At 36.8% G+C, this 23,579-nt stretch overlaps 1 protein-coding gene across 4 annotated transcripts in view; it reads left to right on the top strand.

Moving 5' to 3' along the window:
* The first annotated feature begins 1,432 nt into the window (after positions 1-1,432).
* The window catches only part of PCNX4 (pecanex 4), a 36,412-nt gene continuing 14,265 nt past the window's right edge, over positions 1,433-23,579 (top strand). Inside the window, exons 1-8 of one of the 4 annotated variants that reach the window (XM_043472218.1) lie at positions 1,441-1,571; positions 10,559-10,695; positions 12,334-13,077; positions 18,831-19,010; positions 19,110-19,624; positions 19,860-19,960; positions 20,074-20,196; positions 22,555-22,915. In XM_043472218.1, coding sequence (XP_043328153.1) covers positions 12,389-13,077; positions 18,831-19,010; positions 19,110-19,624; positions 19,860-19,960; positions 20,074-20,196; positions 22,555-22,915 — 1,969 coding nt within the window. In that variant the 5' untranslated portion in view covers positions 1,441-1,571; positions 10,559-10,695; positions 12,334-12,388. Of the gene's footprint in view, positions 1,572-4,397; positions 4,479-10,558; positions 10,696-12,333; positions 13,078-18,830; positions 19,011-19,109; positions 19,625-19,859; positions 19,961-20,073; positions 20,197-22,554; positions 22,916-23,579 lie in introns of all 4 variants that reach the window. The other 3 variants (XM_043472220.1, XM_043472219.1, XM_043472221.1) reach the window with 3 other exon arrangements.

The raw sequence follows: 23,579 nt of genomic DNA on the forward strand, positions 1-23,579 counted from the left end.
TTTTCAGCTCAGTTCAGTCGCTCAGTCCTGTCCGACTTTGCCACTCCATGGACTGTAGCACGCCAGGCTTCCCCATCCATCACCAATTCCCGAGCTTGTTCAAACTCATATCCGTGGAGTTGTTGATGCTATCCAAACACCTCGTCTTCTGTCCGCTCCTCCTCCTGCCTTCAATCTTTCCCAGCATCAGGGTGTTTTCCAATGAGTCAGGTGGCTTTCTTTTAATTAACACCAAAAGGTTTCCCCCATTATAGTCCGAAATCCTAAGTACTTAAGAACTAAGCCATTACTTTCAGTAAAACCAGGAAAAAAACAAAAAAGGATGCATTCATAGTTCTGAGATAACGAGATCCAAACAGACAGTCCTTAAGCCAATCAGGAGTCTCTGTGTATGCAAAACTGATTATCAATGCGGGCGGGGGAGGAAGGAGAGGAGACATGGCTACCTAGCTACCTACAAATTGGCTTTAAGTTCACCTCTAAATCCTTAAGAGACCAATTTAAAGAGCTCTTAACTTGCAACTTGGAAGGTGTCCAAAACTTAGGGACGCAATGAAACTTGGTGGAATATGTAGGCAGTCGTTATGGGCATGTTTTAACTTTCAAACTACCAAAACTGGGGACTTCAAGACCACCTGTAAAGACTCCCGGACCAAAAATTACTACCACTAATAATAGTCCGCCATTATTTAAAAAATAGCTTTTTTAAAAAGATGGTAGACGGCAACTTTGACTGACTTTATTAATAAATACCTTGGTGGCATGTTTCACTTATGGGTATTTTGGTTCCTAGTATTTAAAATGCAGTCACAAATCCACTCTTGGGGGGGGAAATGCAATAAAGGGGCGACAGCGAACAATCAGTTAAACGCATTTATTACCGTCAGTGTATTGGGTGGCGACGGCCAAAGTGCAGCTGTGGTTAACGTAGGTCGCGGGACCCTGAGCGGTTGGAGTCTCATTACACCCAGACTCGTCAGTCAGATCACTGAGCGCTACACGCTCTCAAAATGGCGCCGGCTCTCAAAATCTCTCTATCAGGCTGAGCGCTCTACTCTCCGGAGGAACGTCGCGTCACTAGGGCAACGACGCTCTTGCGTAGAGGCGCGGCGCGGGTGAAAGTTCAGGGCTAGAGCGCCGATCCGCCACCGCCGCTTCTGGGCCTTTGGCGAGGCCCGAGCCCACGCAAGTCCCACGGTCCCAGGTCATGCGAGCGTTGGCCCAGACCTGGAGCGATCCGAGCGCGCCTCTCCCCGCACTCGGCCTTGCCTGGTCAGGCTGAGGTCCAGACGTAACCTCAGGGCGAGGGGCGGGACGAGCCTAGCGCGCGGCCCGCCCCCGAGGTCGGTTCCGCGCCCTGGGGCGCCTGCTGGAGTTGACGTTAGCCATGGAAACGTGGTGCCGGTCGCGACGCCACCGCGGTGAGCTGGTTGCCGTGGCCGCCACAGTTCCTCTGCCTCGGCGTTCGGACCGCAGGCAGCCTTTCGGCGGGAGCGCGCACCCCGAGTATACCTGCAAAAGTGCCGTCACCGGGATGCTTTCGCTTCGCCTCTTCCCTCAGGTGACTCCAGGTACGTTAGACCCCTGATACCCACCTGGGCACTTCTTGGCCGCCTTAATTCCCAAGCCTGTGCAGAGTGATGATTGCATTTTTTAAGACATGCGATGATAAGAGTTCATCAGTCTGGTGTGCTTTTAACTTTATTTCGTAAGGCTTCTTTAGACTGTTGAATTTTAGTTATTTTATTTCTAAGAGACACTTGCGAAAGGGAAAACGGCCCTTTCAGTCTTGGTTTAGGAATGGGCTTGTTATCCAAACAAAGATTATGAACTATGGCGCTTAGTACTGTATCAGTTTTCTCCTTTTCTCCACTTTTGCCCTAAATCAGTCAAATCATGGACTCCTGAACAGGAACAACTCTTTCCCCACCGATCTGCACTGTCTCTCCACAATCCCGTGTTTATTAAGGACCAACATTTACTTCAGTGAAGTCTACTTCACCAGAAGTTGCCTATCAGGCCTCTGAATTGCTTTTTTCTCTTATTTAGCTGTATAATCTTAGATGGATTTTTTTTCTCATTCCCGCCATTAGGACAGAGCCCATCCTTTATATTATTGGATGTCTACCATCACCCATGCCAAATCTCCACATCTTTATCATAGCATCCAAAGCCAGTTCAGATGTTGCCATTTTAGTCGTTTGTTTGGACACCTGACCATCACTTTATTTAATTTCCGAATTAAAGAACTGCCTACTAGTTATTAGCTGCCACAGAAAGTACCAGGTGGGGGACCTTTTCTGTTTCTTTTTCTTTTGTAAGAACTTTATTGAGATTAAAATTCACATTCCATACAATTCAAATTTAAAACATTTTCATCATGCCCCCAAAAGCTCTGTATCCTTTAGCAGCCATTCTCCCTGCCCGCCAATCTTCACTGTCCCAACCAGCCCTAGGCAAACCCTAATCTGTTTTCTCTCCTTATAGATTTGATCATCCTGGACGTTTCATATAAATGGAATTGTACAGTATGTGGCCTTTTGTGATTGTCTTCTTCCACTTAGCATTCTGTTTTCAGGGTTCATTCATGTTGTATTAATAGCGTGCATCAGTATTTCACTGTTGTTTGTAGTCTATTCATATTCCAGTGTATGGATATATCTGGAGAAGGAAATGGCAACCCACTCCAGTGTTCTTGCCTGGAGAATCCCATGGACAGAGGAGCCTGGCAGCCTGCAGTCCATGGGGTCTCAGGGAGTTGGACACGACTGAAGCGACTGGGCATGCACCTATGGATATATCACGTTTTATTTCATCTGTTGATGGCCATTTATGTTGTTTCCATTTGGGGTAATTAATAATATTTCTTCTATGAGTGTTCATGTACAAATACTTGTGTAGACTAATGTTTTCGTTTCTCATGGGTAAGTACCTAGGAATGAAACTGCTAGGTCATATGTTGTGTGTGTGTGTGTTAGTCACTCAGTTGTGTCCGACTCATTGAGACCTCATGGACTGTGACCTGCCAGGCTTCTCTGTCCATGGAATTCTCCAGGCAAGAGTACTGGAGTGGAATATGATAACTCTATGTTTAGCCTTTTAAGGAACTACCAGACTGTTTCCAAAGCAGCTGCACCATTTTACATTATCACTTGAGGGTTCTGATTTCTCTATAACTTTGGCAGTACTTGTTATTGTCTGTCTTTTAGTTAGTCAGTCAAGTGGATTTGAATGTTTAGCCTTTTAAGGAACTACCAGACTGTTTCCAAAGCAGCTGCACCATTTTACATTATCACTTGAGGGTTCTGATTTCTCTATAACTTTGGCAGTACTTGTTATTGTCTGTCTTTTAGTTAGTCAGTCAAGTGGATTTGAAGATATCCCATTGTGGTTTTGGTTTGCACTTCCCCAATGAGTAATGTTGTTGAACATCATTTCGTATGCTTATGTTGGCCATTTGTATATTATCTTTGGAGAAATGTCTATTCAGATCTTTTGCCCAGTTTTAAATTATTTGTATTTTTATTAAGTTGTAAGACATTTTTCTATATTGTCATTACAAGTCCCATAATGAATATATAATTTGCAGAAATTTTCTCCCATTCTGTGAATGGTTTTTGCATTTTTTCCATTACCTTTTACTTTTTATTTTACTTTTTTTTATAGGGTTATAGTTGGTTTATACTGCTGTGTCAATTTCTGCTGTATAGCAAAGTGCATCTTCCATACATATACATATGCCTCCTCTTTTTTGGATTTCCTTCCCATTTAGGTCACCACAGAGCACAGAGCAGAGTTCCCTGTGTCATACAGAGGGTTCTCATTTGTTACCTACTTTATATATAGTAGTGTATATATATGCATCACAGTCTCCCAATTCATCCTACCCCCACCCCTGCCTTCTTTTCACTTTCTTGATGGTGAGAACCATTTCTTTTAGACACCTTCCTCTCTTGTGTGTGTTTGTCTTAGCAAGTAGTCCTACCTGCCATTGCCATGCTGGCTTAGGTAACAAAAGCTTCCTATTTTGACATTTGTTGATTTCTCTCAGGCCCACCCTTCTCTGAAAACCCCTTTTCCAAATTTATCCTTCTGTTTCTCAATTCACACACAAAAAACCCAAAAACTTCCATTTCATATGTCAGTAGCTTGGTGTGATTGAAAAACTCGTAGATATAGGCCATTTTGTTTCTTTTCCTAACATGAAGTGTTTTGTTTTGTTTTGTTTTTGAAGGATAATTGCTTTACAGAATTTTGTTGTTTTCTGTCAAACCTCAACATGAATCAGCCATGGGTATACATATATCCCCTCCCTTTTCAACTTCCCTCCCATCTCCCTCCCCATTAAATTCTAAGACATTTTTTTGTCTTACAACTCCCTCCCTCCCCCTCACCAGGTTGATACAGAGCCCCTGAGCCCCTGTTTGAGTTTCCTGAGCCATACAGCAAATTCCCGTTGGCTGTCTATTTTACATATGGTAAAGTAAGTTTCCATGTTACTCTTTCCATACATCTCACCCTCTCCTCCCCTCTCCCCATGTCCATAAGTCTATTCTCTATGTCTGTTTCTCCATTGTTGCCCTGTAAATAAATTCTTCAGAACCATTTTTCTAGATTCTGTATATGTGTGTTAGAATACAATATTTATCTTTCTCTTTCTGACTCACTTCACTCTGTATAATAGGTTCTAGGTTCATCCACCTCATCAGAACTGACTCAAATGCGTTCCTTTTTATGGCTGAGTAATATTCCATTGTGTGTATGTACCACAACTTCTTCATCCATTCATCTTCAATAGGCATCTAGGTTGCTTCCATGTTCTAGCTATTGTAAATAGTGCTGCAGTGAACAATGGGATACATGTGTCTTTTTCAATTTTGGTTTCCTCAGATTATATGCCTAGAAGTGGGATTGCTGGGTCATATGGTGATTTTATTCCTAGTTTTTAAGGAATCTCCATACTGTCTTCCGTAGTTGCTGTATCAGTTTACAGTCCAACCAACAGTGCAAGAGCATTCCCTTTTCTCCACACCCTCTCTAGCATTTATTGTTTGTAGACTTTTTGATGATGGCCATTCTGACTGGTGTGAGATGATATCTCATTGTGGTTTTGATTTGCTTTTCTCTAATAATGAGCGATGCTGAGCATCTTTTCATGTGTCTATTAGCCATCTGTATGTCTTCTTTGGAGAAATGTCTGTTTAGGTCTTTTTCCCACTTATTGATTGGCTTGTTTGCTTTTCTGGTGTTGACTTATGTGAGCTGCTTGTATATTTTGGAAATTAATCCTTTGTCAGTTGTTTCATTTGCTATTATTTTATCCCATTCCAAGGGTTGTCTTTTCACCTTGCTTATAGTTTCCTTTGCTGTGCAAAAGCCTTTTATGTTTAATCAGGTCCCACTTGTTTACTTTTGTTTTTATTTCCATTACTTTAGGAGGTGGGTCATAGAGAATTTTGCTTTGATTTATGTCATCAAGTGTTCTGCTTATGTTTTCCTCTTAAGAGTTTTATAGTTTCTGGCCTTACATTTAGGTCATTAATCCATTTTGAGTTTATGTTTGTGTATGGTGTTAGGAAGTGTTCTAATTTCATTCTTTTACATGTAGCAGTCCAGTTTTTCCAGCACCATTTACTTAAGAGGCTGTCTTCACCCCATTGTATCTTCTTGCCTCCTTTGTCAAAAATAAGGTACCCATGAGTGCATGTGTTTATTTCTGGGCTTTCTATCTTGTTCCATTGGTCTATATTTCTGTTATTGTGCCAGTACCATACTGTCTTGATGACTGTAGCTTTGTAGTATAATCTGAAGTCAGGAAGGTGGATTCCTCCAGCTGCATTCTTCTTTCTCGAGACTTCTTTGGCTCTTTGGGGTCTTTCGTGTTTCCATATGAATTGTGATATTTTTTGTTCTAGTTCTGTGAAAAATACCATTGGTAATTTGATAGGGATCGCATTGACTTTGTAGATTGAGTTTGGTAGTATAGTCGTTTTCATAAAATTGATTTTTTGTACCCAGGAACATGAAATATCTCTCCATCTGCTTATGTTGTCTTTGATTTATTTCATTAGTGTCTTATAATTTTCTGTGTACAGTTCTTCCTAACATGAAGTTTTTTGTTTTCCGAATTAGTAAAGGTGATTATGCTTAGAAAAGTAGAACTTCTGTATATTTCCTTTCATATTTTAAAAATAATTTATTTTGGCTGTGAGGGGTCTTTCTTGCTGCCCAGGCTTTTCTCTAGTTGCAGAGAGCTCAGGCAGCTCTCAAGTTGTGCACAGGCTTCTCATTGCAGTGACTTCTCTTGTTGTGGAGCACAAGCTCTAGGTGCCCAGGTTTTAGTAGTTGCCACATATGGGCTTAGTAGTTGCGGCTTCTGGGCTCTGGAGCACAGACCGAATAGTTGAGGCATACAGGTTTAGTTGCTTCTCGGCATATGGGATCTTTCCAGACCAGATTTGAACCTGTGTCTCCTTCATTGGCAGGTGGATTCTTCACCACTGAGTCACTAGGGAAGCCCCTCCTTTCAAATTTCAAAAAAAATACTTTTTTGGAATGTGGATGTGCACATTCTGTTCATTACTGACAAAGTTTGTGTTGGCATTTTTAAATATAGCAGGAATTTCTTCTTCTTGACAAATTTAACTTTGCTTAATAATTTTAACTTGTAAACTAACTTTCTGTTCCTTGCTTACTCTGTGTTCTTGATAATGAAAATTAAAATAATTCCAGAGTTGCTTTTAACAGTAACAATTATTTGGGAGGAAAATTATCTCTCTTCTACTTGGTTGTAAACTCTTTTGAGTCAGAGGCAGTCTTTCTACCATCACCTAACACATTGTAGATCATCAAAAGTTATTCCAGTGTTTACATTTGTGGAAAGTACTAATTTTTCATTTAGCTGTTTCTCTGTGAAAGGAAGAATTTAGTCTGTTTTAACAACTATTAAAATGTAATGGTTAATCCTTGCAGCATCTTCTAACAGTGCTTCAAGAGCAAGTTAACATAGTGGGGGGAAAGGGTTGTAACATAAGTCACAGTTGATATCCTTCATATATAAAAAGTTTTTTAAAATAAGAAAAGTGAATACTTCAGTAGAAAAGAGGCCAAGGACATGAGGCAATTACAAAAAATAAATGACATTTATCTACACACATAGCACTTATACATATATGTAATGGATATTCTCAGAGAGATAGAGCATATTCATAAAATAATGATAGGATTCTATAAAAAGCAACATTTAGGGATGAAAAAGTGCTTTTAGAAGTTAAATAGGAGAGCAAAGATTTACTGAAACTTGATGTTCCTCAAAGTACAACAAAACTTTAGTAGAGGTACAGTGCACAAGTGCTTCTTGGATATCACCTCATACCTGTTCAGATAGCTGTTAAAAAAAAAAAAAAGATAGCAAGTGTTGGGGAGGATGTGGAGAAATTGGAACCTTCCCACTGTTAGTGGGAATACAAAATGGCACATTGCACAAAAGTAGTACAGTGCTACTGAAAACATTAAGAGTCCTCAAAAAATTAAAAATGGACCTGCCATGTGATTGAGCAATTCCATTTCTGGGTGTGTATCCAAATGAATTGAAAGCAGGGTCTTTCAATGTATTTGCACTTTCATGTCTACTGAAGTATTATTCATAATAGCCAAAAAGTGGAGGCAAACTAAGTGTCCATCATCTGATGAATGGATAAAGAGCATGTGGTAAGTACATAAAATGGAGTATTAATAAGCCCTCAAAAAGAAATCCTGCCAGATGTGACAACATGGATGAGCCTTGAAGACATGATAAATTAAATAAGCAAATCACAGAAAGGCAAATACTACATGATTCCACTTACATAAGGTATCTAAAATCATCAAAGTCCTAAAAACAGGGAGTAGAATGACGTGCCAGGCACTTGGGGGAGGAATTAATGGAAAGTTACTATTTAGCAAGTTTTAGTTACACAAGATGAATAAGTTCTAGAGACTTACTGTACAGCATTATGTTGCTAGTTAGCAATGCTGCATTGTACACTTAAAAATCTGAGAGGGTAGATCTTATGTTAGTATCTTTTTCATTGAAAAAATTCTAATCTAATAGAAAATAAATGTGTGGATTCAGTGAATGAAACCAACAATAAAAACAGTATGCTAGATTTTTTTTTTAAGTAACCTTTGCTAACCAAAATCAGGCAATTGCTAAAACTTCTATTTCTAGGAATTCTTTTTGCCAAATATAGAAAACTATAAATTCAAAATAATCCCCCCAAACTGCCACTTTTTGTTATCTCTTTCTTTGTTTTAAGGGATTTTCAGGCTGATATCTTGCATGATTACGGAAGTTAAGATTTTGGAAATTAAGTACTTCCATCTGTATCATTGCCAAATTGATCTCTGTTTCCTGTTGGATAACGGGTAAAAAATGCAACTCAGATTCCAAATAAAGCAACCTATTTATGGTTGTTTTGTCAGCCTGCTTTCAGAGTAGCATATGAAGAAAGCATATGGCTTAAATCATTGTTGTGGCAACCATCTTTATCCCTTAACTTCTCTTTTCACAGCTTTTACATTTTTTTCCCAAAGCCTTAAGCCATTATTCATTTTAACATGTTGTAAGTAGCAGCCATATAAATACATCAGTCTGTCTTTAACAGTCTCTCAGAATGTGCCAGATTTTCATTCAGGGAGTTCGTTTTAATCTGATTTTATTTTTCATGCTAGTAATCCAGATTAGGATTTAGAAAATCTGTCTATATAAATGTAACTGTCGTTTCATACAAAGAAGATGTTTTTAAAGTATTCCAGGATCTGTAATAAAGTAAAAGCCAAACAGTACTAATTTATCATAATTTTTGCCTAAATGAATTTACAGCATTTGTCATGTAATCCTCTTTTATCCTTACGGTATGAGAAAAAAAACAACCTGATGTACTTGCTGCCTATGAAATTTCTATTTATTTATTTTTTTTGTGTACCTTCATTCATGACATTCTTCTTTAAATGGTATATCTTTTTTAACTCCCCCGGGCTAAATATTTAAGGTTCCAACTGAAGCCCAGGCCAGTATTTCTGAAAGCAATTTCCATAAAACACTGCACACGTGATCCGTTATTAGATTTCGAGGGGAAAATAGGTTCCAAGGTCAAATAAGTTTGGAAAACTTAAATGATATATTTTAAGTAGATTTGAAATGGTGTTTTGTTTTGTTTTGTTTTTAACTTGAAGATGTCTCAGAATCTTTGGTCTGCTGATATCCATTGTGACTCTTCAAGATGACAGTCTGGTATATAGTTTCTCAAACTTCTTTAACCGTAGACATCTGTTTAAGAAACATTCTGTAGGGCAAATAGTCCTGTATCTTTCAGCCTTTCTTTTTATATATCCCTTTAAAATAAATCACCATCCCAGTGTCCTCCCCCATGCTTCTAAGGCTTCTTGAGGGACGTTGTACTCTTCACACTTTTTGGTCTGTCCTCACTTCAACATCACTCCTGCCTTATTTTGTCTCTTGTGCCTGCTGTTCTTCCTCCGTTTTTCTCTCTCAGTAAGAACTAACTCCTCTTTCCTGATAATGAAGGAGTTTAAGGTATATTATTAGACATGTAGCGAATTAAAATTGAACTTCTGATATGTTAAAATTCTCTGGCCATTCCCTTCTCCAGGGAAGAAACCCAGCCACATTTCTCCTTCAGGCTCATTCTGCTCCAATATTACTGGGATACTATACTACTCTAGGCAAGAGCTTCTCTGAGCTGGTAGTACTGTCATTAGATGCTATTCTTTAGTCCATAAGAGAAGTAAATGAAGATACTTTGCAAACATTTAAAAACCGGAAATAAAGAGGTTATGGGTTTACTATTTTGAATAGGGCAGGATATGCTGGAGGAAGTTTTCAGAAACAATAAACAACATCCAACTTCCCTTTCAAACAGCAATATTTAATTTTCTTCAACTTTAATCATCTTAGTTAAGCTCTGCCATTAATGTAGTACATGCCTTTCTGTGCCAGAGTATTTTACTAAATATTATAGAAAATCAGAAGTATCTCAAGATTTGGCCCTTACCCACAAATAATTTATTAGTAGAGAAAAAAAAATTCGAAAAGATAACATGTAAAGAGGTGAATAATACAAGAAATGCCCCCAGTTGATACATGTTACAAGATGAGTATATTATAAATAAGCAATGTTTTGAGTATACAGAGAGGAGAGAGGCACAGTTTGGTCTAAGTGCTCTGCAGAATTTCCGAAAGGATTAGACAGAATCTTGAAAGTTGACTAAGATTACTATGAAAGGTAGGGGAAGATAACCTGCGCAAAGGAGAGGGTATGAGCATGGCCACTTAGAGGCCACAGGATGTGTTTGCAGAGCAAGGGTTGAGAGTCGTACAGGATATTTGCTAATTTGAAGAGGTGTCAAAATGTTATATGTGAAATACAAATGAAGCCTAGTGTTTGTATACTTACACATGTGGAATAACCCTGTATACCTGAAAGTATGCATACTTTTTTTTTCTAATCCAAATGGGATCATCAATGTGTTTATTTTACTTTGCAATATATTGTAGGTGTCTTTCCAAGTTTCCAAATCAACCGTATATCTTCTTTAGACTGTTCCACTCTTTGGAATATAATAACAGAATATTCAGTCAAATGGGCAAGAACATTTAAACTAAATTTACAGAAGACTCAAAAGTACTAAAAGGTAATTGAATATGGGCAGTAACATGCAGCTAGATAATCTAGTTTATAAGGTATTTTCAATTTCTGGCTTCCTTCCCCAGCAAGTCATCTCGCATTGTTCTTGACTTGCCTTAGTGGAGAAGGAGGGGTCGGCTTTTAAATGCCCAAGCCAGTCACCCAAGCTCGTTTTCCTATCTGAGAGCATCATCCATAGGTAATTGAAATTAGAATCTTTACCCACCTACGCATGCTTCTACTGAGCAAGCATATCAGAACACAGTACACTGACATCAGTATATAGGAGATACGCTCATTCAGAGGGAAAGGAGGCAATCTTCATTTTCTGAGGTTAAACTATCAACCAATAAGGTTCCATCTGGCCCTCCGGTTCTGTTATTTCGTGAGTACCTGCAGGGCTATGATGTGATTAAAAGCTATGACTTTCAGTGCAGAACTAAGACCAGTAGCTGGAAGATAAAAGACGATAAATGTTTATAGGATAAAGAACTTACCAACTTCCCAAGATGTGCTGTAAGGTAGTAATTCTTAATGGTGACCCAAAAGCTTTCTCTAGGGCTGATACTGGTCGGGTAGGAGTAACTTTCAGAAAGAATCTCTTAAACTGATGGGAAGAAAAGTTACTTTAAGATGGCTTTAAGTTTTTTGTGTGTGGTAAAATACATAGAACATAAAATTTACCATCTTTACCATTTCTAAGTGTACAGTTCAGTGGTACTCAGTACGTTCACATTGTTGTGCCATGAATTGGGTCATGAAGTGGTTTGCATGTGGTAACCTAGTTAATAATAAACATGTAATCTGACTCTTAGAGTCTTTGGTTTCCAGTTGTTCTTCCTACTACATGTTGAGTTGCCAGTGGCTTTTTATTGAAATGCTACTATTTTAGCAAAATTTGAGTTTTTAAATTAACAGAAAACCTAAATTTACTGTAATTGTTAGGAGATGTGACTACTAACACTTAGTATCTCTCTTTTCCACCTCTATTTCCATTTCAGTTCAAGGGAATTACAGAGAATATCCTTATTTTGTAGAGCAGAGGTTGGCAAACTGTGGCCCACAGGCTCATCTGGCCCACAGCCTGTTTGGGTAAAGACTATAAAGTTATATTGAAACATGACTACTAATATCCACTTATGTATATATTATCTATGGTTGCTTTTCTGCAACAACAGCTGGGTTGAGTTGCTGAAACAGAGACCATACGGTCCACAAAGCCTAAAATCTTTACTGTTTGACCCTTTATAGAAAAACTTTGCTCACCCTTGTAATAGAAAAGTTGAAACGAACAAACAACAGAAACACTCAGGGAAATGATCAGTTAAACCACTAGCAGATTTGAGTTGAGAGTACTGGCTTTTTGAACTTTCCTTTGACCTTAGAATCTGAAAATGTGAGTTACTCAAGAAATTCTGAGTATCTAAGTTCTGTTTAAATTAATAGTGAACTTTTTTTTTCATATTCACTTAAAAAGCACTTGGCAACTATTTGTTTTGTGCCAAGTATGTGTCAGGCAATGGAAAGGAGCTAAAGTGAAGATACAAATCCTGCCCTAAGGAACTAACTAATGGAAATGTGGATTTTTTTCCCTCATGTTTTAAGTATGACGTTTTCAAATAGTGATTTTTTTTCTTTTTCTTAGTGACTGCTGTGTTACAGAAAAGAAAGTGACTTTCAGAATAATCTGAGTGAGAAGGATGAGTCCAGATGTGCCCCTGCTGAATGATTACAAACAGGACTTCTTCCTGAAGCGCTTTCCACAGACTGTTCTCGGAGGCCCTCGACTCAAATTGGGCTATTGTGCCCCTCCTTACATATATGTTAATCAGATTGTCCTTTTTTTGGTGCCATGGGTTTTAGGTGGAATAGGAACACTTTTGTACCAATTAGGCATCTTGGAAGACTATTACACAGCAGCACTTTCAGGTGGACTGATGCTTTTCACCGCATTTGTCATCCAGTTCACAAGTTCATATGCCAGAAACAAATCGGTAGCAGTGGAGAGAATGCTGACCACAGACATCTTAGCAGAGGAAGATGAGCATGAGTTTACAGATTGTGCTGGTGCTGAGACCATCAAATTTCTAATTCCTGGCAAAAAACATACAGCCAACATAGTTTTTCATTCTGTTCTTGCTGGATTACTGTGTGGTCTTGGAACATGGTATTTGCTCCCGAATAGAATAACCCTGCTATATGGCAGTGTAGGAGGCACTGTTGTACTCTTTGTCTTTGGATGGATGACGCTGTGTATAGGAGAATATTCATTAATTGTAAACACACCTACAGAGTCTGCAACTTTCCAAACCCAGGATACTTATGAAATCACTCCTCTTATGAGACCTGTTTATATTTTTTTCTTCATTTCTGTAGATCTTGCACACAGGTAATAAACTGTCAAATACTTTATAACATTCTTTATTTTTAAGCAATCTCCTTAGTATTAAAAAAAAAAAAGAATATGAATTAAGTCACCAAACCATTGAGTGATCTTGTTTGTTTTTTTTTTTTTTTTGTTTTTGATAAGTTGTTTTGATAATTAATCTCATAGGACTAATCTTTGTTAAACATTCATTCTAAAGCAGTAATTAAATCTTATTGAAGAGTAAGAAGAAAATCCTTTATAAGTAAAATTTCATTCCTGTGTTTTACTTTAAATAAGAAGCCATGAATCTGTAACATAGCCTGGCTAAAACCTGTGAAAAGAGACAGAACTTTCCTGTGAGGGGAAAACAGAAATTTAAAATTGATACTGATAAATATTATACATAGATTGAGTGGATTTAAGGTGGATAGAATAACTTACTTAATTTTGTTGTAGTAACTATAGAAAATAATTGATTGTTTAAAATCAATTTACTGTAGAAGAAAAAGAGAAAATAGCAATTTTAAACACAATTATTTGACCTCTTTAGCTTGCCTTTTCTAAATCTGACATTTCTTTCTATAGTTTGCAGTTTTCTCTTTCACCAGTAGAAATGTAGAGGCACCACTTAGGGCATCACTTAATGTTTGTGCCCCTCCATTCATATGTTGGAGAAGGACATGGCAACTGACTCCAGTATTCTTGTCTGGAAAATGCCATGGACAGAGGAGCCTTGTGGGCTACAGTTCATGGGGTCGCAAAGAGTCAGGCATAACTGAGTGACTGAGCACATTCCTGTGTTAAATCCCTAGCCCCCATTGTGGTGGTATTTGGAGATGGAGTCTTTGGGAGCTGATTAGGACAATAAGGGTGGGGGCCTAGTGGGATGGGATTAGTACCCTTATAGGAAGAGACACCAGAGTCTGATTTCTCCCTTTAACATATGAAGGTAAAGGGAGAAGGCAGCTGCCTGCAAGCCAGAAAGAGTTTTCACCATACCTTGATCATGGTGGCACTCAGATCTCAGACTTTCAGATCTGTGAGAAATAAATTTCAGTTGTTTAAACCACTCAGACTATAGTATTTCTTAGGAGCTGGCTAAGATTTTGATACCAAGAAGCTGGGGTGAAAGTGAAAGTGTTAGTTGCTCAGTCATGTCCGACTCTTTGTGATCTCATGGACTGTAGCCTGACAGACTCCTCTGTCCGTGGAATTCTCCAAGCAAGAATACTGGAGTGAATTGTCATTTCCTTCTCCAGGGACCTTTCCTACCCAGGGATTGAACCCAGGTTCCCTGCAATGTGGGCAGATTCTTTTTTTTTTTTTGCTTATTGCCTGTTTTTATTTATTTATTTTTTCAGTGGGTTTTGTCATACATTGACATGAATCAGCAATAGATTTACACGTATTCCCCATCCCGATCCCCCCTCCCACCTCCCTCTCCACCCGATTCCTCTGGGTCTTCCCAGTGCACCAGGCCCGAGCACTTGTCTCATGCATCCCACCTGGGCTGAAGTAAGCCAGAAAGATAAAGAACATTACAGCATACTAACACATATATATGGAATTTAGAAAGATGGTAACAACAACCCTTTATGCAAGGCAGATTCTTTACCATCTGAGCCACCAGGGATTCTTTTAGAAAATGGGGTACTCCCATAACAAATACCTAAAAGTATAGAAGCAGCTTTGGAACTGGATAATGGGTAGAGGCTGGAAGAGTTTTGAAGTGAGTGCTAGAAATATGGACATTAAAGGCAATTCTGGTGAGCTCTTAAGACAGAAGTGAGAACAGGTTATTGAAAACTAGAGGAAAGGGCAATCCTTGTTAGAAAGTCGCGAAGAACTTATAAAGTGGTAAATAACTTAACCATTTTCTGAAGTTTTATGGAAGGTAGAACTTGAGCGTAATAAATTAGGACATATAGCCGAGGAGATTTCTAAGCAAAGTGTTGAATGAACAGCTTGATTTCTTTTGACTGCTTATAGTAAAATATAAAGGAGAGAGATGAATTGAAGTAGGAGTTGCTCAGCAAAATGGAACCAGAGGTTGAAGATTTACGAAACCATCAGTCTATCCATATTGCAAAAAATGAGAAAGCATATTCTGAAGGGAACACCAGAGGTGTGGCTGGACTGTCATTCATTGAATTTAATGAGTTTCTGGGATTATATAAGTAGAAACACTTCTAGTTTGAAATAAAGATGTAATGAACGAAGGCTGTTCAACTTCTTAAATTTGACAGGACAGGGATATTAGAGTTATTTGGCTGTGAACATGTGTTTTTCTTTAAGAAGAGAGAAAAGTGACCTCAAAAGTGATTCTGAGATTATCAGGCTTCAGCAGGCTAGAAGGTCTCTGCTGAAAGCGTTGGGTCTGGTACTGCTCTGTAGAGCTATGGTGTGTAGGACCCACGCCTAGGTCTCTTTGGGTCACATGCCACTCTGGGGACCTGGAGAGCAGAGTATGAAACCAAGGAGGATTATTCTCCAACCTTTAAATCTAATGAAATTTGCCTTGCCAGATGTTGGACTTCTTTGGGACCTAACACCCCTTCTTTCTTTCCTGTTTCTCCCTTTTGGAATGGGAATGTCCATCTTTTGCCTGTCCCACCACTCGGTTTTGGAAGCACATGACTTGTCTGGTTTCATAGGTTCACAGCTGGAGAGGATTTTGCCTCAGGATAAGTCATACCTCAAGTCTTACCTGGGTATGATTTAGATGATATTTAGATATAACTTTGGACTTGAGAGTTGATGCTGGAATGAGTTAAGAATTTTGTGGCTGTCGGGAAGGAATGAATGTATTTTTCAGATGAGAAGAACATGAATTTGGGAGTCTATGGTGGAATCTTATGGACTGAATGTATATGTCTCTTCAAAACTCAAATGTTGAAGCCCTAACCCCCCCAGTGTAGTGATTTTTTTTTTGTGAGGGTCTTTGGGAGGTAATTAGGTCGTTGGGGTAGCCCTAGTCCCTAATGGAATTGGTGCCCCTGTGGAGACACTAAAGAGTTTCATCTCTCTCCACCATGTGAAGATGCAGTGAGAAATTGGCTTCCTGCAAGTCAGAAAGAGAGTTCTCATTAGAACCCAATCATAATGGCATTCTGATCTCAGACTGTGATAAATAAATTTCTATTGTTTGAGCTACCTTGTCTTAGGATACTTTGTTATGTACCAGAACTGTGAGAAATAAGTTTCTATTGTTTGAGCCATCTAGTCTATCCTACTTTGTTATGGTAGTCTAAAAGAAAACAAGGCATTTAAAAATGTGTAGCCACTTTGTGTACTGAGACTGACTGATTCTTAGATGTCTGATGTTCCTTAGCTCTTAATCTTTCCTAATTGTGCTACATTTATGGACCAGAGGACACTATAACACCTTTGTAGTTATTCAGCTAATTCAGATATGTAAAGAGAGAATCTATGGAAATTCTGTTATAATTGATTTCTTAGTACCACTAGAATTTCTAACTATAAAACATATTATGTTAAATGCTTGATTTTGAGAAGTTAACAAAATCGAGTTTAAATGTATGTTTATACATTTGACCCTTTTTGAAAGATTTAAGTTTATAAGATTATTATTTTCAGAATGTAAATTATTGAGTTACTATCTCACTGTAGGTGAGATAACTGCAGATAAATATGAAATGTGTATTCAAATTTGGAGAGTTGTCAGATATGTCAAGTTGTATCTTAATTTCCTTTCAGAGAATATTAAAGTTTGAGAGATAAGCCATACAGTGTAGTAAATTTCTCTTTCTTCATCCTTTATTCTACCTAGTATAGTTGTATATTAATAATTTTTAAATGATTTTTTGTGTACATTTTTATTAAAGACAAGTGTTAAACCTATAATTCTTAATTCATAGACTCAGGAAATGTATGAATGAATGATGCATATTTATATCATCTTATTTACTATTTATTAAGAACATCTTTTTCTAGGTATGTGGATTGTGAGTGAGTGTACAGAACTTGAAATATTTTTATGGTTGTTAGAAAAACAGGTTTTTTCTTGCGGGCTTGGATTTCTTTCTTTCTTTTTTTTTTTTTTTTTGCTCTAGAAAATTCCTGTACGTTATCAGAAACTTTAAGATTTAAACATTTTTCTGTATAAAAGAACCACAGTAATCATCTGTTTGACTATCCTGAATCATACACATAGGAAAGTAATCACAATGTTTGGTTACTTCAATTTTGTGTTCTTATTTATTTGTGATATATTTATACTTTTCTGTACTATTGCTTGTTGTTTACTTAAGGACAAAAACAGATTGGAGGGGCAGGAATAGAACTTAGGTACATATTTCCTGAGTATACATTATTTTTACACAAATTACCCTTTCTTTGAATATGTTAGCAAGGGAACTGTTGTATTTTTAAAAAAAGAACAAAAATAGCTGTACAAATCTACACATTTTCCTTGACCTTCTACGGCATATTGTGTGTGGTTTGATTTTCTTTTTAGTTACTGGAGTGTTTTCTTCTCAGAATGAAATGAATTTTATTTTAAAACTACACTACAGCAAGTATTATCCTCTAATGTAGCATCACATTGTTAATTAATTGTGTTCATTCTCTCTGCTTATGAAAATTTGAAGGACGTACATTATGAAGCAGAGTACATTAGCTTGCATCATCCTGCTATCTGTGTGAGGAAGCACATTTATACCATTATTATATTCGTAGTTGCTGTGCATTTGCTTCTGGGCTGTTAATTTACACTAAAGTGGATAATTACTGAAGTTGCCTTTCTGCTTGACTTTGATTCCTAGCAGCTCAGATATTCAAGTACGATTACTATGCTATAAGTTTTGAGATTTAGTTTTCTTTTCTGAAAATTGTCTTTGAAGCTCTGTAAGTACTACAGCATTGTTGGTTTCCAGGCAAGGTGTTTGGTTAACCTTACTCCAAAAACTTAGCAAAATATAGAAAATGTTTATTCTTCTGTGCTTTAAAGCTTTTATCAATTTATTTGAAACAATTTGATGATATTTAACTGGTAAGTGCTATACCAAAAACCAGTTTCTCCACTTGAGATAGAAGACTCCACTCATTAATGAGATTGTGCTGTACAAGTTTCTGTTCCCAAATCTGTACCACTGTTTATTCAAAATAGAAATAGTATATGCTGGTTAAGTTCCCAGGCTAAACCACAGAGATGTGTTCATAACCTCAGGTTGCTGACCTCTGATATTGAATGTACTGACTTGAAATTCTAGGACCTGGGAGCAATACAGTACAGGAGAGAGTAGGAGGAAAAGAAGAGCTTTCTCTCTTTGCTAGCTGCTAATTTATGAACCCTAGGAAGTCTTTACCTTTTCTAGAGTTGCCTGCAATTTTAAATTTAAAAATTTTAAACTTTATAAAACTGGAATTAGTGGAATTGTAGCCAATGTAATTGGAGCCATGTTTAAACATTTAAGGGAGAGGTATTTTTGCCATGGGCTCAGTTTCGTTTTACAAATCCCTAAACTTAGTATTATTTAGTTAATTACTTAGTCCTTCTTTTCACACTTGAATACATATATCTTCTAAGTACTACACTTGTATACAGTTGACTACTTGCTGGTATAGGAGAAGGACAGTGATCACAGTTTTGTATTTTTGATCTTTTGCAGTTTGGGACTAGGACCTTTTTGTAAATGTATTTCTTGTTTCAGGGTGGAGGTGGGGTGTACAGGAAAATGTATATATTTTGTTTTTCCTGGAAAGATCTTCTATTTATTGTTTTGTATGATTTAAATACTTTCTTTCTATTGTAGGTTTATGGTAAATATACCAGCTCTAGAACAGATGAATCAGATTTTACACATCTTGTTTATATTTTTACCCTTTTTCTGGGCACTCGGGACCCTACCCCCACCTGATGCACTTTTCTTATGGGCAGTGGAGCAGGTTTTAGAGTTCGGCCTTGGAGGCTCATCTATGTCAACTCACCTACGGTAATTATTTTCAGTATTAAAGTGATAGTGTAATTTATTCTCAAGGAACATTTTTTTTCTTTTCAAGCAGATCTTTTTTTTTTTTCCCCCCCTCTGCAGGTTGTTAATAATGTTCATCATTTCTGCTGGAACAGCTGTAGCATCTTATTTCATTCCCAGCACTGTTGGTGTGGTTCTTTTCATGACTGGACTTGGGTTCTTACTGAGTCTTAACCTAAGTGAGATGGTTCTTGTCTTCAAACACAGTGTGACCAGACACAGAGTTGGAACCAAATCTAATGCTTTATCCAGTGGTTCAGAAATCCGGTTCACTTGGAGGGAATATCTTTTCTACAGCATTGTATTAGTCTTGGCCCTCTTAGAAACTGGTTTGTTGCATCATTTTGCTAGTTTCTCACAGATTTCCAAAAACAGTCCTCAGGCTGTTGTTGGCTATACTTTGATGATATTATTTATAATACTGTGGATACTTAAAGAAATTCAAAGTGTTTATATCTTTGGAATTTTCCGGAACCCTTTCTATCCAAAGGATGTGCAAACTGTGACTTTATTCCTAGAGAAGCAGACAAAGCTTATGAAGATTGGTGTTGTCAGACGGATTTTAATAAATTTAGGTAGGCAGATAAAACATAATAAACTTGCATTATATCTAGGAAGTATACAAAAATATTACAAAATTCCTGTCATTTGTATAATGTTATATTGCTATAGATATTCTTTTATGTTTTGGTTTGTTTGCTTATTCTTTCTTAATTAATTGCTTGAATGTGCTCATAAAAATACAGGCCAAAATTAAATATGGTAAAAGATTATTTTGCCTTCATTAAATTTGTCTCTTTTTTGTCTTAGTGTCACCTTTTGCTATGATAGCATTTCTTTCATTGGACAGTTCCTTACAAAGGCTTCACTCTGTATCTGTCTCCATTGGATTCACAAGAGCTTTTAGAATGGTAATACTAATATGCACTTAATAGTATGTTCCTGTTCCCAAATTATGATTTTGTTTAGCAGCTTACTTAAATGATCAGATTCTGCCTAGTAATGGTTCATTTGTGTGCTGCAGGTGTGGCAGAATACAGAGACTGCTTTATTGGAGACAGTCATTGTAGCGGCGGTGCACTTGCTGAGCTCCAGTGCAGACATGTGGTGGAGCAGAAGCCTGGACACAGGAATCAAACTCTTACTGGTGAATATGTTTTTTAATATCTTGAATGAGATGTATTTCATATACCATAAAATCATTCACTTAAAGTCTGAAGTTCTGTGGTATATATTCAGAACTTTGCAGCCATCACCACAATCTAATTTTAGATCATTTTCAACATCCCAGAAAGAAACCTCATACACATTAATAGTCATTTCCATTCCACTCTCCATCCATTCTACTACTCCAGCCCCAGCAACTATTAATCTACTTTCTGTCTCCAAGGACTTTCCAGTTCTGGACATTTCACATGATCAAAATTACCTAGTATGTTGTCTTTTGCATTTGGCAAAAGACACTGACAGTTGTCTTACTTTTTCAATATAGGATTTTCATGAATGTGAACTCTGTTTTTGTGATTTTAATAGTGCATTTCTCTGAATGCTAATGGTTCATCTTTATGTATATTTATTGGCCATTTATGTATGTTTTTGAAGGAAATGTCTGCTCAAATTCTTTGCCCATTTTTACCCAGGTTATTTGCCTTTTTACTGTTAAGTTTTGTTTGTTTTTTTGTTAAGTTTAATAAGAGTTCTTCATATATTCTGCATAAGTTCCTTGACAGATATATGATCAGAAAAAATTTTCTCCCATCCTGTAGGTTTTCTTAAGCTTACTTGATAATGTCCTTTGAAGCAAAAAAGTTAATTTTTATGAAATTCTGTTTATTTCTTTTGTTGCTTGTATTCTCTGGTGTCATATCTAATAAACACTGCTTTCAAGATCACAAAGATTTACTGTGTCTTCTAGTTCTTAACACTTGATTCTGTGATCTACTTGGAATTAATTTTTGCATATGTTATGAGGTAAATTTCCAAATCCATTCTTTTGTATATGGATGTGTGGTGGTTTCAGTATCATTTATTCAAAAAACTATTTTTCCCTTTTCTTGACGCCTTGTCAAAAGTCAAGCAACAAATATAAGGGTTCATTTCTGGACACTCATTCTCTTTTCCATTCGTCTATATATCTGTCCTTATGCCAGTACAACACTGTCTTGATTACAATACTAGCTTTGTAGTAGTTTTAAAATTGGGAACTGTGAATCTTATGACTTTGTTGTTTCTTTTCAAGATTGTTTGACTATATTAATAATTCTTAAATGTTTATAGTATTCAGTATGTATCTTAATATATTTTGTACTATGTAGTATTTTGTAGTATTGAAGCTATCAGCTTTTCTCTTTGGGAAGCTTTTAAATTACTAATTCAGTTTCTCTACTTGTTATATGTGAATTCAGATTTTCTGTTTCTTCTTGAATCAGTTTTGGTAATTTATGTCTTTTTCTTAGAAGTTGTCAGTTTCATCTAAGTGACCTAATTTGTTGGTGTACAGTTTTTCATAATATTCTTTTATAATTCTTTATGTCTTTTTCTGTAAGGTTGCTGGTAATGTTATCTGTTTCATTCCTGATTTTAATAATTTACATCTTCTATGTATTTTTCTTGGTTGGTCTGGCTAAAGGTTTGTCAGTTTTGTTGATCTCAAAAAAAAAAAAAAAATCAGCTTTTGGTTTCACTGATTTTATCTATTATTTTTCTATCCTCTATTTTATTAATTTCTACTCTAACCTTTATTATTTCTTTACCTCTGCTTACTTGAGATTTAGTTGCTCTTCTCTAGTTTCCTAAAATGGAAGATTAGGTTACTGGTTTAAGATACTTCTGTTCTTTTGATATATACAGTTGTAACTATAAATTTCTCTCTGAGGATTGTTTTTGCTGTGTCACAAGTTTTGATTTGTGTTTCATTCATCTGAAAATGTTTTCTTATTTTCATCTGAAAATGTTTTCTTATTTATCTTGTGATTTCTCCTTTGACCTGTTGGTTATTTAGGAATATGTCTTTTAATTTCCACATTTCATTCTGTTGTTGATTTAATTCACTTTTGATTGAAGAACATACTTTTCATGATTGTATAAATATAGTTAGAATGATTTCAGTCAGTTGAGATTTATCTTATGGCATGATGTATAATTAAGATTAAGATTTCTTAATCTGTAAAGTGTTCTCTAAAATAAGGATAAATTAAGTATAGTTGCTTAGCTATTACTTCTAGTTCTTAACAAGCATGTAATGCAGAGCTTAATCAACCATAAGACATAGCACTCTGTCATTTCTCTTTAGTACTGCTTGTTTTTAAGAGAGCCTAAACTTTTAAAAGTATAGTCTCATTTGCTAATTGTGGGAATCAAGAAAATTATATCAGAGAATCTTACATAAGGGCAATTTCCTCAAAAATCTTGGGGCAGTGATAAAATTACATTGTTTTTCTTTTTTGATCTTGAAAATTCATGAAAAGTATTTAAGAATAAAAAAGTCATTTTTATGTCTCTCCAGGTTGGTATCATGCGTGATCGTCTGATTCAGTTCATCGCTAAATTGCAGTTTGCTGTGACTGTGCTTGTGGCATCATGGACAGAGAAAAAACGTAGAAAATCAACCACCACTTTGGGTGTACTCAACATCGTCTTCTCTCCATTCGTGTTGGTCGTCATAGTTTTTTCTACACTACTCTCCTCTCCCTTACTCCCCCTCTTTACCCTTCCTTTGTTCTTGGTGGGGTTTCCTCGGCCTGTTCAGAGTTGGCCAGGAGTGGTGGGCACCACAGCCTGTGTGTGTGCGGATACAGTGTACTATTGCCAGATGGTCCCGGGTTTAATCACTGCGCTGCAGTCTGCAGTGGCAGCTGGGAGTTTAGGTAAGTGAATAGCTTGTGTTTACAACATCCTCACTAATATATTTGAAGTATAGGAAAATGAACACACAGAAAAACAGTGTTTTGATCCAGCTATTATACAGATTCTAATACTTTGATGTGCAGGCAGACAGACTAAATGTGAAGAAGTATATTTTCTTGTTTTGAGGTAAATAAAGTCATAAAAATACTGAGTGAAAATTTCATTAACACCTTAATTTTGACAATTTTTAAGAAACATTTTCTTGACTCAAATTGGGTTATAGTCCCACCATGAAGCATGATAACACCTTATTTTCCAAAATTTTTATGAATTTATGATGAGTTCATGTCAGGTAGAAGTAACAGCTTAAGCCCATAGAGTGAAAACCAGTATTATATATCAAATTGAAGAACTTAAAGAAGTGTGCTTGTGTCTTAACTAGTTATTATCTACCAACTTTAGCAGTATGACAAGGCTAGAGGCAAGGTAACATAAAAGCTTTGGCTGTGATCCATAGCCTTCCAAAATGAAGTGCTGTATGAATATTAGCAAGATTTTTGATGAGAATGGACTAATATTGTAATCATAATTTTGTGATAGCTTTCTAATTTCATCATACACTATGTAAGTTCAACTATTTTATATTTCTAAAGGTTGGCTTTAGAGAAGGTACAAACTGATGAC

The sequence above is a fragment of the Cervus canadensis genome, chromosome 6 (genome assembly GCF_019320065.1).
Source record: "Cervus canadensis isolate Bull #8, Minnesota chromosome 6, ASM1932006v1, whole genome shotgun sequence".
Classification (NCBI taxonomy): Eukaryota; Metazoa; Chordata; class Mammalia; order Artiodactyla; family Cervidae; genus Cervus; species Cervus canadensis.